General features: G+C 33.9%; 1 protein-coding gene and 1 pseudogene across 1 annotated transcript in view; both read left to right on the plus strand.

The window, feature by feature from the left end:
• The window catches only part of SCN2A (sodium voltage-gated channel alpha subunit 2), an 86,034-nt gene that overhangs the window by 25,077 nt on the left and 43,739 nt on the right, over positions 1–17,218 (plus strand). The window contains exons 12-14 of the mRNA XM_039855446.1: positions 1,589–1,933; positions 5,814–5,946; positions 10,270–10,508. Coding sequence (XP_039711380.1) covers positions 1,589–1,933; positions 5,814–5,946; positions 10,270–10,508 — 717 coding nt within the window. The remainder of the gene's footprint in view (positions 1–1,588; positions 1,934–5,813; positions 5,947–10,269; positions 10,509–17,218) is intronic.
• On the plus strand, positions 2,412–2,530 carry LOC120597235 (uncharacterized; annotated as a pseudogene).

Consider the following 17,218-nt stretch of genomic DNA (forward strand, 5'->3'; position numbering starts at 1 on the left):
TAAAATTGTCCCATGTAAACTATCCTTTTATGTGGCATGATTCACCTTTGAACCTTGAGAAATTTTCTGAGCTATTTTATAACTTATTTTTCTACAAAGTTTCTATTGCTACTAATTGAATAGAGTACTTATAAGTTAAAATGTAATTATTGGCATTACTTCTCATTAGGCATTATTGAGAAAAATTATTCTTTTCTTAAAAGATAATTAAAAGCATACTTACTGTTAGAGAATGTAAAAAATATATAGGTATAAATTATTTTAGGTAGCTTTAAACCTTTTGGAGAAAAACTCAGACTAATAATATTTAAATGATGAAATTAATATTCTTTCTATTAATAATCATAAGAACCCAGTTCAAGCTCTCTTTAGTAAAAAAATAGAGAGGACTTTTATATCTGTGAGTAGCTTTAGTCATGCTGAACTCAAGGGCTCATAACATATTATTATGACCAAGTATTCCTCCATATCTCAGCCCAGGTAGCTCCAATATGGTAGCAAGATGCCCACTGCAGCTCCACACTTAAATTCAATATTTTTAGGAACCCTAATTGAAAATGCACCTCTTTCTCAACAACTATGAAAGAAAGAGATGGCTGCCAATGGACCATGCAGTGTCCCTGCCCATCTTGAAACCATTCTCTATGACCAGAGGTATGAAATACACTCATTGGCTAGGCCTGAGAATCATCTCTCAAAAATAGTCTGGGTATTATCAAAAGATGAAGGAGAAATAGATATCGGACCAGCAAAAACAAGTATTTACTACAGCTAAGTCATAATATTAGACTAATAATACACAGGAAGTGATTCATTGTGCTTGGTGCTGCAGTGCTTAAGAATCAAGGTAAACGGCATGATGGCAGTGACAATGTAGCCATTTAGAAAATTGTTAAATGATCATGACCAGATACTTAGTGAAAACCAAGTTTTTGTAAATATGGTGTCCTTCAAATTTCTTGAGATACACAGAAGAGTAAAAATCAGGGAATGAATCATACAGTTCTTTCCATTTGATTTGTTTAATTTATTCACGAAGACATTACTAAATATGCAAAGAAAAGGGAGAAGCCTCTCGTGCTATAATTAAATAGATCTACTAGCAAGGTTGATTTTATTTTCCTCTGTGGTAAGATCTGCATCAGGGTGTGGTTACTAGTGAGCTCTTACTGGGCATATTTTTGGCTTTAAAAGATGTTAATATAGGTGTATATTTAATTACTTTCCATTAGATTGTTAAATGAGGTTAGCCTGTAGAGAGGGGCTTAGCAAAAATTTTAGTTCTACGTGCCAGTAATGAGACTAAACAATGTTGAGGGGTATTTGTGACTATCTTAAGGCACAAGTAAAGTAAAAGAAAATGACTGAAAAAGAAAAATGAAGGAAGGGAGAAAAAGGGAAAGCAAAGAGGCGAACCTAGTTGAGATCCACCAGCAGGTACCATGGGAGCCCATAGTTCTACCCGTCCAATGACTTCCCCCTAGGTAGGTCAACCATTCTGAAACAATGAGTCAAGCCTCACGTTTTTCAAGATGCCAGCTCTTAATTCTGTTCTTCTGTTTTTTGTTTCCTTTATTGTTATTCATAGTCTTTATTGAGCATTCGTGGCTCCCTTTTCTCTCCAAGACGCAACAGTAGGGCGAGCCTTTTTAGCTTCAGAGGTCGAGCAAAGGATATTGGCTCTGAGAATGACTTTGCTGATGACGAGCACAGCACCTTTGAAGACAATGACAGCCGAAGAGACTCTCTGTTTGTACCACACAGACATGGAGAGCGTCGCCACAGCAACGTCAGCCAGGCCAGCCGTGCCTCCAGGGTGCTCCCCATTCTGCCCATGAATGGGAAGATGCACAGCGCGGTGGATTGCAATGGTGTGGTATCCCTGGTTGGGGGTCCTTCCCTCACATCTCCCGCTGGACAGCTCCTGCCAGAGGTGAGGCCAGTGGAAACTACAGCTGTCGGGAAGGGAGCTGAGGCTGGTGAAAGCTGGAATGTTTTGGATTTCCCATCTAAGAATTTTGTCAAATCGTTCTATTCAGACTTTTCTACAAGTTAATTAAAAATATAGGTTGGGTATCATAGAATATAATTAGAAGTGTCTCTTCATCATTATTACTACAGTATGAAACATGGCAAAAAGCACAGCAACAATTTATCAAGCATGCGTTTAATTAATATAATCAAGTTAAATGCAAGAAATGATACCAGTAGTGCTCATCTTAAGGATCTTATTATCACTGTTCCTTTAAAAGGAGAATTTGACACTTCCACTTGAGTGGATTTACTAAATATATGAAAATCCCATAGTGCAACATTCTTTCTCTTTGCAAGTCAGAGTGTTATAACATTTTTAGCACTCACTCAAATGACCCCAGCCATTGTACATTTGTATGGTTTAGAAGTCACTCAAAATCTATGGCCATGCTACCCTAAAAAAGCCCGATCCCTTCTGAACTCAGAAGCTAAGCAGGGTCGGGCTTGGTTAGTACTTGGATGGGAGACCACCTAGGAAGACCAGGTGCTATAGGCATAAAAAATAAAAAAATAAGGGATTGTAAACTGTCAAGGTCTTTGCAATCTGTGAGGACAACCAAGGATTGCCTTGCCTGAAAAAAAAGAAAAGAAAAAAGTCACTCAGAGTAGCTGGTAAAATCACGTGTTGTAATTTTTAGAACATATTTCAATTTTTATATTACTTTTATGAATTTTTTTGGTAAACAAAGTGGCCCTAAATCAAGCCTATGGAAAAGGGTTTCAATTAAGTGCCAGGCACTTATAGGGATATATTGTTGACATTTCCTTTGTAAAACATGTTACTTTTTAACTTTGGTATTAAATAAGACTTTATTTGTCAATATAAAAATATTCTAGCAATGTCATTTGGTTGCATTTTATAGTTTTCTGAATCATATTAAAATTTTCTTTGTATTATTATTTTTTACACAATTCCATTTATTATAATTGGACAAGCTCCTTAAGCACATTAAGGTTGTATGGAGTCAGCTATCAGTCACCTAAGAGAGGAACTTCTTACCTTGGATTACAGAAATAGACATTGATCTTCTTCACTTTTTTCTCATGACCTCTCCCACCACTTTCTCCCAGGGAAATGTCCAAGTATCCTGGGGTCAAATAAAATCATGAAAAAAGTAGAACTTTATAGCGAAGGAACCAAGAATACAGAGGGAATATCAACTTCTCTTTTAAAATAATCATAGCTAACTATGTACCAGACACTGTCCAGAACACTTTATATGTGTTAATTCATTTAATCCTCACAACAACTCTTCATCATAGTTACTAATATTATCCCTATTGTACAGAACAGGAACTGAACTCTGTGCATTGTGGAGCTAAGACATGATCCCAGGTATCCTGGCTATTGAACCCATTTTATCCACATTGCAATATTGCCTCCCATTGAATTTTTCTTTTTTTTTTTAATTTTCTTAAATGGAAAAGAAGAGATGGCTAAGAAAACAAACACTTTCATTTTAACCCAGTGTTTCTCAAAAAATACTTCACCCTCAGACTACTTACATCGAATTCCCTGGGATGCATCTTAAAAATGAAGATTCTTCATCTTCCCCTCCCCCAACCTCTGGCAACCACCATTCTACTCTATGCTTCTATGAGTCTGATGGTCAAAGGCTACAGAATTTTAGATATGCAAGATAAATAAGTTCTGGAGATCTACCATATGGCTTAGTACCTAGAGTTAACAATACTATATTGTATAATTAAAATTTGCTAAAAATGTAGATCTTATGTTAAGCGTTCTTCCCACATATAACAACAATAATGTAATAAAGGGAGTGAAAGGAAATTTTGGAAGGCAATGGAAATGTTTATGACCTTGATGGTGGTGATAGTTCACATTGTATACTAATCCTCAAACTCACTGAGTTGTGCATATTAAATATATACAGCATTTTACATGTCAATCATTCCTCAGTAAAGTGGTTTAAAGAAAAAAATGGAGATTCCTGGGTCAATCAAGACTTACTTAGACCAAAAGCCTGAGAACAAAGTCAGAGAATCTTCTTTCTTAACAAGCATTCCACATGGTTCTTATACATAATAAAATGTGGACATCACTGATCTCAATAAATGTTAATTGAGCAAACAAAAACAAATATACAACTGTATTGCATAAATACACAGAGAATGTCACTCTGTCAGAAAATATTTAGTATTTATCAGTAATTGCCATAAAATTCTTGTCCTATCAGAAAGGATGGAATAAATCTCTGAAGACAAATCGGGCCAGATTGAAACAAAGCCTAGTGAGGTTCCTCTATAGCAAGTTCCCTCATGTCTATTCTTCAATCTTATAGTCAGGTGCTGTGAGGCAGGGCACTGCACTGTGGTGCAGCATGAGCTGAAGGTGCAGAGAGAAGTAGGCTGTGAGACTGTGAGGGGAAATGAGAACAGAAAATAAACAGCTGCAGGCAAATAACACCCTCCAAAGCACATGATATCTTGAACTTTGCATGTAAATTCAGTTGAAACAATTTAACTTAAATAATTTCCTCAGTAATATCATTAGAGGTTTTGGAATCTATCATTAAAAAATTAGATGAAGCTAGGATTATTGCACATATGGTTCTGTATAGAGCAGCAGAGAATAGAGGAACTTTAAAGCAACCCTATTTTTTTCTTTAAAAAACTTTGCTTCTCTCTGATCAGGCAAAATATTTTAATTCTGAGAAATAACCTTTTGATTTCAAAGAGCTTCAATTTCAGAGGAGGTTATTTTTTCCATTAATTTTACTTCTGTTTTGCCATAAAATTAATTGTATCACCTATACGGATGTTTATCACCATTAATAACAATCACATCGATTGAGTGGAAACTTTGCTTTGAGTATATGTGCAGTAGAGGTATGCAGGTTAATAAAAATAATGTTACTCATATCAGAATGAGGTCTGAGTAGATGAACAGAGGAATTATATTGCTATTTTAGAAACAGGGAAAATCCTCAAAAAATGACTTCTTATTTATTATTAGCACTCACTCAGACCTGCATTTGAAATGCTTGAGTTTTGCCCTTTTTTCCCTGTGATAATTAACTTTATTGTTTGATCTCCTAAAGTAAGAATAAATTTCTGCCGCATGTTGAAATTCTAGAATAGAAAATATCAAATCATCATATCATTGTTAAAAATTGAAGACCGCCAAATTGGTATTATTACCTTAAGTTAGAGTTTCAATGCCAAAGATTGGTTGTTTTCTGGATGAAACTGTTTTGTAAATGTAAGACAAAATTATAAATTTGTTCTAATATTTAGTTTTATTATTAAGGATATTGGGAAATGTTACCTAACTATAATAAACAAAAACATTTTATAGTGGAATTCACAGTTTAAGGGAACTATACTGATGCATATTAAGGAACCCTTAAAAATTATTTTCATACATTAAACCAAATGTGTGTGTATAAAGATCTAATATCTCAACCTGAGAGTAAATTAAGGAACACCATGTTTCAATCTGAAGTCTTTTTGGGATTGGTTGAAAGGCTAAAAGGTTATCTATCCAATAGTAGGCATGGTCCCTCTAGCACAAAGCTCCAAGATGGAAGAATTAGAAAAGTCCATCCCGATTGCAAACCCGGGCATTCTTGAAAGCTGAAAATCTGACAGGCTTTCAAACACTTCCCAAGAATGATGATTCCAGCAATGTCTTAATGAGCCGTTCACATCTGAGTAAGCATGGTGATCATTTAGTTAAGTAGCACCTATTATAAGAACACTTTTGGTTTTGCTGCTCTTAAGAATAATAGTTATTCCATCTGAAATTTTATTTTTAGGGCACGACTACTGAAACAGAAATAAAAAAGAGACGGTCCAGTTCCTATCATGTTTCCATGGATTTATTGGAAGATCCTACAACAAGGCAAAGGACAATGAGTATAGCTAGTATTTTGACCAACACCATGGAAGGTATGTCAAAAGTCTTACAGCATAGCTACTTCATAGTACTTTGGTAATGATGAAAACAATAGTTTCATAAATTCCAAGAAAATTAGTTCTGACTTGATAACACATCATCATTATGTCTTTTACTAAATAAAAATGAAATCCATGTACATCACATGGATTCTACCATCTCTTATAAATCTTTACATTTAGTCTCCAGGAAGCTACTGCAAATTCAAGGTATACTTGGAATACTGCTTTCATAGATTAATTTCTAAACTGTTGAAGTTTGTTGTGTGTATGACATTGAAAGGAGTGTAATGATAAATGTTTATTTTTATAATGATGCTAATCCATTTGAATTGTATTAACTGCCTTAGATACAAGCTATAAAATCATTTGATTTAACCCAAAACGTAAATGAAAAATGTAAATTAGAGTTTGATATTAACCTCTTTAAAATAAAATGTTCAAAAAATTTTTAGAACTACTCGTGCATCTCTCTGACCAGAATATTACAATATTTATCAGCTTTCTCTTGAATTGCAGATTATGTCTGAGTAGTTAATATATAGTTTAGCGGTCTGGATCTCATAGTGCCAAAATAAAGGCTTTGGGGACAACTTGATCTGTGATCGATTCTTGGCTCTTTCATGTGTTAAGTGTGTTAACTTATGACTCTAAACTTCATTTTCTCTATCATTTTAATGTGGATAATGATGCTTAGGCATAAGATTGTTACAAGGATTAAACGAGGCATCATATATACAGCACCTATGTACATGTTATGCAGATGGGAATCAATAGATATTATCATTATTAGTTGTTTTATTTTTGTTGTTTTTGTTAATTACATGTTTGTGCTTTTCCAAACTGTAAGTGAATTTGAACGTCAACTATCAACTTCAAATACTTGCAAAATACTTTCATATAAAATATATTTTATCCTCCTCCCTTATCCTCTTTTCCCTTTTTCTCCTGTTCTTTTACAGCCCCTCCCTTTCCACCCCCTCCCAAGTGTGTGAGTGCGTGTGTATATAGATGTGTCGAAGGAAAATGAAAGATGGAGAATGAGAGAGAGAGTATGTACATGTGACTTTCTTATTTTTATTTATAGTTTCTCTTAATATTGGATAGATTCTTGGAATATTTCTTTTCCAATCTGAATGGAAAAATCCTGTGATGCTAATACCAATGCCAAAAACCTAAAAGTCACAGTCAGAAAGAACTCACAGTGTAGATGACCGTATATATCACAGCCATGTCAGTATTACAAGACCCAATTTTCATAATGTCCTAATGCAGTATCAGAAATCTTTTCACTGATTTCTATGGAATATTAAACTCAGTACGTTCTTCCCCAACCTCGCCTGCGTTAGCTTGCACTCCTTCTTCCCCCCCAGCTGCCAGTAGCTTGCTCCTCCCTGTCCCTCCAGGTAAATCTTTTGAAGATTCTCTGGTCTTCTGCTCCTTGCCATAGCAAAACCACTGAGAGGAAGCTGCCAGTGGTTCTGCTACAGATGTCAGCAGCATGTCTGCTCCCTAAAGCAAGAAGTAGAGAAGGAGACAGGGTAAGTCTAAATCAACAGTCCTACTTTGCAATTCTGATAGCATTAAGTTTGACCTAACGTAAGAAATTACATAATAAACACCAAACCACCAAAACATTGAACTTGTCCACTAATTAAGACAGGAGTTCAAAATGAGTGTACCCATTGGCCCTCCATGGGAATGTATCTCATGGAGTTACTTAGGAGGAAAAGAGTGTCTTAAAAATAAATATAACTGAGGAAGCAGGAGACTGAGTATTTGGTTTTAATATCTGGAGAACTTTTGACTTTATATTTTTGTGAGGGACAATGGCTGAGTTTTTGTTTTTCATTGACTGTATAGCATGAAAATTTTATTTTTTTTATTCTATTATATTTAAACACTTGGAATTTGGCATTGATCAAGGTTGGTTGTTAGCAATACTTAGGATACACATGCATACTAGAGCTGTCTTTAATATATAGTCTTTTTTTTGTTCCTGATAAGATGGAAAGGTTTCTTAGGTTGACATAATCTGTTTATTTGGGATCCTTTCTTCTAAGTCTAATCCCTTTCCCTTTTTGTGAAGCAGGCTTGTTGATCCAGCTGTCAACTTTTGTTTTCCTCCTTTTGAACTACAGCCAAGTCTTCATTGTCCAGGGTAATGAATAGCCAGCCTCTTCCTTAATGAAACTAGGAGATGAGTAAAAACGAACTCTTTGCTTTTCAAATTTTTTAAATGCAAAAGCCATATAGAAATATTTCTTGGTCACACCTTTGGGAAAATTAGTGGGAGGATGACTTAGAAGTACCAGAGGAATTGAGAAAAACCGGCAAAAGTCTAAACTGATGATTCTCAGTGTGTATAACCCACACAGGAATAATGGAGAGATGGCTGTAGTTCTCTCTTGAGTGCTTTGTTTGTTTCAAAATGTAAGATTCTCTCTCTCTTTCTTTCTTTTTTTTATTTTTATTTTTTTGGCATGAATAATCAAATGTTTTTGTTTTTGTTTTTTAGAACTTAAACAGCTTTGCTCCACTTTTTCCTGGTGTCAATCAAGACGAACAACACGGGCTGAATTTCTTCTTTTGAACTTTTATCTGTTTTGTTTTGTTTTGTTTTTCCTATACAATTCCTGTTTGCTTCTGTTTATCTACTAAATGACAGGTCACATTTTAAAAAATACTCTGTGCACAAAGAGATTTTTTCATTTCTCATTTATTGTCAATGATAATATCTTTTTATGTTCAGCATAAATATAAGGTTATTTGGAAGTCTTAAAAGCATCTACAAAGTAACTAGTGCATAATAATCGTATTTATATTTTTCCTCTGAGTAACAACACAACTATTCTTTATTGTTTACGAAATTGCATATTAAAAGAAATGGAATAAACTATGCACTGGAAGAGTTTCAATATCTAAAGAGACAGTTGAAGAATCTACCTCTAATGAAATTCTGTTAAAAATAAACAGGAAATTAATTTACTCTACGGAAGTGGTAAACTTTATAGCATTAGTTAATAGTGAATGTTTATCAGCAGAACGAAAAGGTCATTACCTATGTTCACGTTTGTCCATTCCATATTTAGTTTCTACTAAACTGTACCAGGTTTAGAGGGATATTCCAGTTGCCACAGTAGTAATACTAAAGCAACTGACCAAAATCAATTATGCCATAAATGAAAAAAGAATTTTTTCCTCTACTTTAGTGCTAAGAAGTAGTGGTCTCATTTAACAGAGCAAGTAGTAAGATGTACAGCAATGATATTGGCAGAAAACATTTTGCATCCTTTTTCCACTCAAGAGTTGATTGAGAGATCATCTTACCAAAGGAGGAGAGTAGATAATGTCCTACTCCCTAATTCTCCAAAATTCTTTTTCCAACATTTATCAAGTTTCAATATTTTCAGTATCACCTTAAAAAATCGGGGCATTTCTATCTTCTCTCTCCTATTATTTAGTTAAAATTCTTCTCAAAATCATTGTACTTTTTTCTTAAACAAATGTGTTTTAATCTGAAATTTTATATCATAAGTTTGGTATGATAATTATACAGTTTAATACATAAATGCATACCATGAAAATTTATGAATTCTACATATGTTTCACCTAAAGTCTTCTAATATTTTACCTCTAGTATGTAAGTCCCATTTTGTGAAACATGGATTTATACTAACAGTGAGAATCCTGGTTTCTGAAGGTAGATATTCCCTCTTCTTTTGTGCCCTCTAGTTAAATTAAGAAATGTAGAGAAAAGGAATCTTGTTGAGTTCAATCTGCAAGCCTATATTTAATGACGCTTAACTAGAAACATTTTGACTAAGACTAGTGAAAGAGACAAAACTATCTCATTAAAAGACCCCCCAAAACATATGTAATCCAAGAAACTGAGATTCAGCGTGACTGATAAAGGTTTTTAGGACGTTTCCTGAGAGGAATTCTTGGATAATATAAAACTCATCCATGTTCCAGACATGGCTCTGTCTGGAACATGGATGAGTTTTCAGTATATTTAACACAAACCCTACCCATTAGTTACTGATAATTTTGCAGGTAATTATCAGACAGTTTAATACTGCAGATGGAATCTTGGAAACTATGTTTAGCCAAGATGAATTTAGAAAGTTTACTAACTTTCCTATGCCCGTGATTTCTATGTCAGCTAACCCATTCTAAGTGTTTTCCTGCTTCATCATCAATTAAACCATAATGCCTTTTAATAACTTCATTTTTGTAATCACTTTCAATTTAAACCAAAGACTGCTTAATAGAAAGTAAGCAGTTTTAATAAGTATTCTAACTCTTTTCTTCCAGAACTTGAAGAATCCAGGCAGAAATGCCCACCCTGCTGGTATAAATTTGCTAACATGTGTTTGATTTGGGACTGCTGTAAACCATGGTTAAAGGTGAAACATCTCGTCAACCTGGTTGTGATGGACCCATTTGTTGACCTGGCCATCACCATCTGCATTGTCTTAAATACACTTTTCATGGCCATGGAGCACTATCCCATGACAGAGCAGTTCAGCAGTGTGCTATCAGTTGGGAACCTGGTAAGGCCCACAGAGGGTTCCTCTTTCCATTGAAAGACTTTATGATTGCCTTAATGAATTTCACATATGACTCTCAAATTAAATATGAATTAACTGACCATGTATACCTGGACAGCAAAAGTTTAGCATTCCTTTTTTAATTACAAAAATATATTGCTATAGTTAGGCAATACAAAAGATTTAAAATTTGTATGTACAATTTGATTTAGAATTAAATTAAATTGCCCATTCTTTAGAAAGATGATTATAAAGCATTGAGGACATTGGTCTATGATAACAAAATCTTGTCATATTTATCTGATATTTAGATAATTTTGGGGGACATGTATACATTTTCCAAAAAAGGAAATTATGAAATATGCCAGATCAGGTAATTTTGAAATATCATTTGTAAATACCTGAAGATAGATTCTTGGTTATCATATAGTGCTTATTATTTCCATTTGAATTTCTCCTGTAAATTTAGGAATTTATAAATGATGATTTTGGCATACATTTTCATTGAACATTTTGTGTTAAAATTCACTGGATACATGGTAGAGGGATAGAAATGAAAGTAAAGTGGTCTTACAAACAATATCAATAAATTCACACAACAAAAAGATATAGTTACCAACATAAGAGGCTCATTAAGTTCTCGTGCACCTCTCAACTTGATATGTGAACATATAAATAGGTTGTGTTTAGATAGTAAATAATATATTTATATAAAGTAAAATATATAACATTTTTAGGCTCTGAAGTAACCACTATTTTTTTACTATACTCCAAATAGGTCTTAACTGATCCAATGATAAAGTTAATATATACTGACCACTTATTTTGTACTGAACACTGTACCGAATGGTTCACATGAAATCCCTCTGTCTGGGTTCCCATAAAGTTGGTCCTAAGGTAGATACTGTGATTGTCTGCATGTCACAATTGAGGAAATTGTACCCATGAGAAATTGACAGGATGGTGGAAGGTCAGAACACTATATCAGACTATGAAAGCTATTTCAGAGACCGTTGTAAGCTCTGGTCAAAAATCATAGAACTTTAGAATGGGAAAGGACAATGACATTACCTAGTCTATATTTTACCTATGGAGGAATCTCTTCAACATTATCTCTAAAATATGAGCAAGGGATAAAAGAAAGCTTTATGGAGGTAGGTATTAGGAAATAACTCAAAGGGGCTTAAATAAAAATAAAGAGAATTCATTTCAAGTAACTAAAGTCTCTTTGGACATAGCTCCAGGTTTTAACCTGGATAGATTCAGGTTCTCAGTCAATGTCACTGGGAGTCAGCTTCTTGCCCTACTTCTTCCTAGTACGTTTCCTTTATTCTGGCTGGGTATTCTACTGATGACAATGCACTACCAACTTTTTTTCCTACCAACATAGCACACTGAGTGGAATAATTGTACTTCCTAACTCATAGCTTCAGCAGACAGCCAAGAATTTAATATTATTGGTCTGGTTGGAGTTACAGGCTATTTCTAAGCCAGTCAGTTATCTAGTTCTAGGGTTAGTATGCCGTATTTAGCAAAACAAGAACCCTGTCTGATCATTGGAGATAGAGTAAATAAGTAGAATTATGAAGAAAAAGTTAGGTCTACAATTTCCAGAAGAGAGAGTGGATAATGAAAGACATAAAAAATAAACAGGCAGTTTAAAGTGGAATTTGTTTTATGTGTCAGGGAAGATAAGATTTGTATTTGAGGTGAATCATGGAATAGTAAAATATACATAAACGGAATACATATTCTTCTCAAGTGTATATGGAATATTCCCCAGGATAAACTGTATATTAGGTCATAAAACAAGTCTCAATAAATTTAAAAAGATCAAAATGGTATGAAATATTTTTTCTGACAAAAATAGAATGAAATTAGAAATCAATAACAAAAATAAATTTTGAAAATTTACAAATATGTGGAAACTTAAAAAAACATACTCCTAAATAACCAATGGGTTAAAGAAGAAATTACAAGAGAAGTTAGAAAATACTTTGAGATGGATGAAAATGAACACACCAAGTGGAAACTTATATAGAGTGCAGCTAAAAGTGCTTAGAGGAAAACTTATGCTGTAAATGCGTATAGTAAAAAGAAGAAATATCTCAAATTCGTAATCTATCCTTTCCCCCTGAAGAAACTAGAAAAAGAAGAGCAAATTAAACCCTAAGCTAGCAGAAGAAAGGAAATAATAAAGAATAGAGTGAAAATAGAGTGAAATAGAAAATAAGAAAATGATAGAGAAAATTAACAAATTCAGAAATGAATTCTTTGAAAAGATCAACAGAAACAGTAACTCTTTAGCTAGACATTAAAAAAAAAGAAGAAGACTCAAATCAATAAAATCAGGAATGAAGAAAGAAGAGGGGATATCACTATAGACCTTAAAGAAAGGAGTATGAAGAATTCTATAAACAATTGTATGCCAAGGAGTATAAGGAATAAAAAGGAGTATAAGGAGTATAAGGAATACTATAAACAATTGTATGCCAACAAATTAGATACCCTGGATGCAATGGAAAAATTCCTAGAAAGTATACAACTACTGAAATGGACTCAAGAAGAAACTGAAAATCTGAAAAAAAAAACTTATAAGTAAAAATTGAATTAGTAATTTAAAAATGTTCTCACAAAGGAAAACCTAGGCCAAGAATAGTTTCACTGGTTAATTCTACCAAATATTTAAATAACTGACACCAATCTTTCACAAACTGTTCCAAAAAAAAATAGAACAGAAGGGAATACTTCTTGGCAGATTTTGGAATTTGAAGCCAACCAACATATAGAAATTGGACAAACTCCTTGGGTTTCCCTTTGAAATCCACGCACACTAGCTATACTTTAGGAGTAGAAACTATGTCAGAGAACCAGAAGATTCAATCAGTTAAAGAGCAAACCAAAATAGCCCTGCCCTAATTAGGTATGAAATCAAGCTACTATAAGTTCAAGGTGGCCAACATATAATTTAACTGCCTGCTAAAATCAATACTCTTCAGAGGAAAATAATTGAATACAAATTCTCTATAACACATCCACATTGCGTAAAGAATTATGTGATATGTGAAGAAATAAAAAAATGTGACCCGCAGTTGAGAGAAAGAGCACTGAATATAAATAGATTCTGAAATGACTGAATTCTAGAATTAATATAAAAGAACTTTAGAAGAGCTATTATAAACATGCTTAATAATTTGAAAGAAAAAATGGTCATAACGAATAAATAAATGGAGAATATGAGCAGAAAAAAATGAAAACTATGAAAAAAATCATCTAAGTATTTTAGAACTGAAAAGCACAAACTCTAAAATGAAAAAGTCACAACAGGTTTATAAGGGTCATTGTAGATGTCAGAAGAAAGTGTTGTTAAACTTGAAGTAAATATATAGAAATGTTTCAATTTGAGCAGCAGAAAAAACTAAAAGGAAAAATGAACTGAATCTCACTAATCTTCAGAATAACATCAAGTGGTCTCATATTTGTATAAGGGAGACCCAGAAGGAGAAAAGAGTAAGAATGGAAAAAACAAATTTTTGAAGAACTAATGGCCAGAAATTTCTCAAAATTGGTGAAAAATATTAACTTAGACACCTTAATATTAAATTATGGAACTTGAGTGAACATCAACAAGAATAAATATAAACTACATAGTACATGTCTTGGTCAAGCTGCTGAAAACAAAAGAAACTTTGGAACAGCCAGAAGAAAAATACTTAAATAGTCATGTGCCGCATAATGATGTTTTAGTTAATTACGGACCACATATACAGCGTATGAGGGAGGTCCCATAAAATTATGGAGTTGGAAAATTCCTATCACTTAGTGACATCATAGCCATCATAAGGTTGCAATGCCTTGCTTTACACAAATGCTTACCATTACCTATACTATTCAGTACAGGAGTATGCTGTACAGGTTTGTAGCCTAGGAGCTGTAGGGGAACTGAATTTGTTACCCCAAAGTATATCTCTGGTGTAAGGGTTATTTTAGGCTGGTTAATTTTAAGGGAGCAGCTCCGTAAACCAAGTAGAAGTTACCCATCCTAAAGGACGTTCGCATATGTAAGTGAAATCTCCGTTTGTAAGGGCGTCTCCCTTGCTGTACCAGGAAGAGGGGGGTGACCTTATCTCTGGAAATTCTTATCAATGCAGAAGACAAAGACTTAAATTTGTTTGACAACCTTACCCTTGTTTACAATGCTTTTCTTGGTAACCTCCTGACACCCCCCCACCCCCAACATCTTATTTTGTCTCTAGCTGGAGATGGTATTTAAGGTGGTGGCTTCACTCGTTTTGGTGAGTTACTCAGTTTTCCCAGGTCTCTTCCATGTGTACATGTTATTAGACTTTTGTTTGTTTCTCTGTTAATCTGTCTTTTATTATAGGAATGTCTCAGCCAAGAATCCACAAGGGTAGGGGAAAAATTATATTTCCTCTCCCACAGAACAATAGGCTATACCGTATAGTCTAGGTATGTAGTAGGCTATGCCACTCCGTTTCTGTAAGTACACTCTATGAGGATTGTACAATAATGAAATCACCTAAGAGTGCATTTCTCAGAATGTATCCCATTGTTAAGCGGCACATAACTATAAAACATAAGGCACTAACATTTAATCAAACATGTTAGTCTGATGAAAGAAAGAAAAAAAGAAAGTTAACTCATTATTTTAGAGTGAAACTATCCAGCAAAAGTTAATGTGAAATAAAGAATTTTAATATAAACAAAACCTGAGAGGAAGTTGTTGCACCAGAATTATGCTACAAGAAATGCTAAGGAGGTTCTTCAGGCTGAAGGGGAAAAACAGATCAGATGGAAATTTGGATCTGAGAATGATGATCACTAGAAATGAATAAATGTGGGTAAATAGAAAAAAACTTTTTTCCTATCTTAATTTCTTTAAATGACTACTGTTTAAAGCAAGGTTTTATAGCATATATATGTATAAAATATATGAAGATTTAGCACATTTGGGGTGGCAAATATTTCTTGGAGGAGACACCAAAAAGGCTATACATTATCTACATTTCCATAGAATATTCAAGCATTGGGATTCCACTCAACAATGAAAAGAGAATAAACTGGTGAGATATCTATATCTATATCTATATCTATATCTATATCTATATCTATATCTATATCTATATCATCTATATCTATATCTATATCTATATCTATCTATCTATATATATATCACCAGTTTATTCATATATATATATGAATTTATATATATGTGAATTTATATATATATATAAATATATATATATGGGTGAAAAGAGAATAAACTGGTGATATATATATGTATATATGTGGGTGAATTTCAACTTGAAGTACTCAAGAGATATTTGGAGAAGTCAGTAAGACTCTCAGTTTTCTTATTTGGCCACTGAGGTAAAGAGTGATTCCATTTACACGTACTGAGGTAGCGAATATCAGAAGAGAAGCAAGGCTGTGCAGAGAAAGTGGTAAGGTGAATTGTAGACCTGTTGAATTGCAGTACCTGTGAGATAGTCATCCAATAGAGGTGTTGAATAGGTAGGTGGGTATTTAGTTCTGTAGCTCAGAAGGTATGCTTGAGTCAAAAAATAAATCTCAAAATGTTTGCTTATTATAAAAGAAAAATTAGAGCAACAGAGAGACCTCTGAATTAATCCGATATTGAACAATTTGTTAGAGGAAGAATGGCAACTGAGAAGTATCCAGGGAGATGTGGATCACTGATGCCAGGAACAGAAAATATGCCAGGAATGCGAAAAACTCCTAAAGAAGCAAGCTCACTACTATAAATTTCAATCGAATTTAGCAAGTGTGATGGTGGGTATGTTGGTGAAATTGGTCAGAGCAGTTTGTGTTGACTGGTAGGTTGTGAAGTTGAAGAAATGGAACTAGTGAAAGTAGGCAAATATAGAACCTCTTAAGGAAGTTGGACTATGATTGTATAGATGGTGATAGCTAACAGGGGAAATAGAATACAAGGGGAGTTTCTTTGATGACGGTGGTGGTAGTTTTAAGGTAGAGAAGGACCGAGTATATGTTGCTTCCTGTAAAACCCTAACAGAAAGCAGTAAGTCAGTAGCAGGAAGAGATTGAAACTACAGATTGAGAAAGTCAGTTCTTTGAAAAGTCCAAAAAAGATACCTAACACAGTTGGAGAAATTAGAGCAAATCAGGGATACTTTTTCATAAGAAGAAAAAAGCAAAGCACAAGTATGGATGTAAGTAGTTTGATAGATATAGGGGAACTGAGAAAGTTCAGGTTGGTTGACTTCTGTTATCTCTGAGACACAGAAGTGCTGAGTGGAGGATAAGAAAAAATGTTAAAGATATGTGGAGGAGAGAGAAAGTTTGAAATAGTTGTACAGAAAGAAAATGGAGAATGGAAAATACTGCTTCTCATAGCCAGAAACATAAACTTTTTTTTTTTCCTTTAACATTCTTACCATCTGTAGGGCTAGTAGCACCCATGTTTATTACAGCCTATATGTAGCCTTCTCAGCACCAGCCTTACCTTCAGGGCCACGAGAGGGGATGAGCTATCAAGTTGTCCTTTGGTGAGTTTTTGGAAGGCTAGAAAGATCAGAGCCAGAGCCAAGCAGTTGTCTACAGTGAGTTAGCTGAGCCTTTCATATAAGAATACAAAAATAACAATATTACCTTTATTAACTTAATTCTTCATCATTTATTAAACCTTAAATATAGCAAACAATTAAATA

The sequence above is a fragment of the Pteropus medius genome, unplaced genomic scaffold (genome assembly GCF_902729225.1).
Source record: "Pteropus medius unplaced genomic scaffold, Ma_sr-lr_union100, whole genome shotgun sequence".
NCBI lineage: Eukaryota > Metazoa > Chordata > Mammalia > Chiroptera > Pteropodidae > Pteropus > Pteropus medius.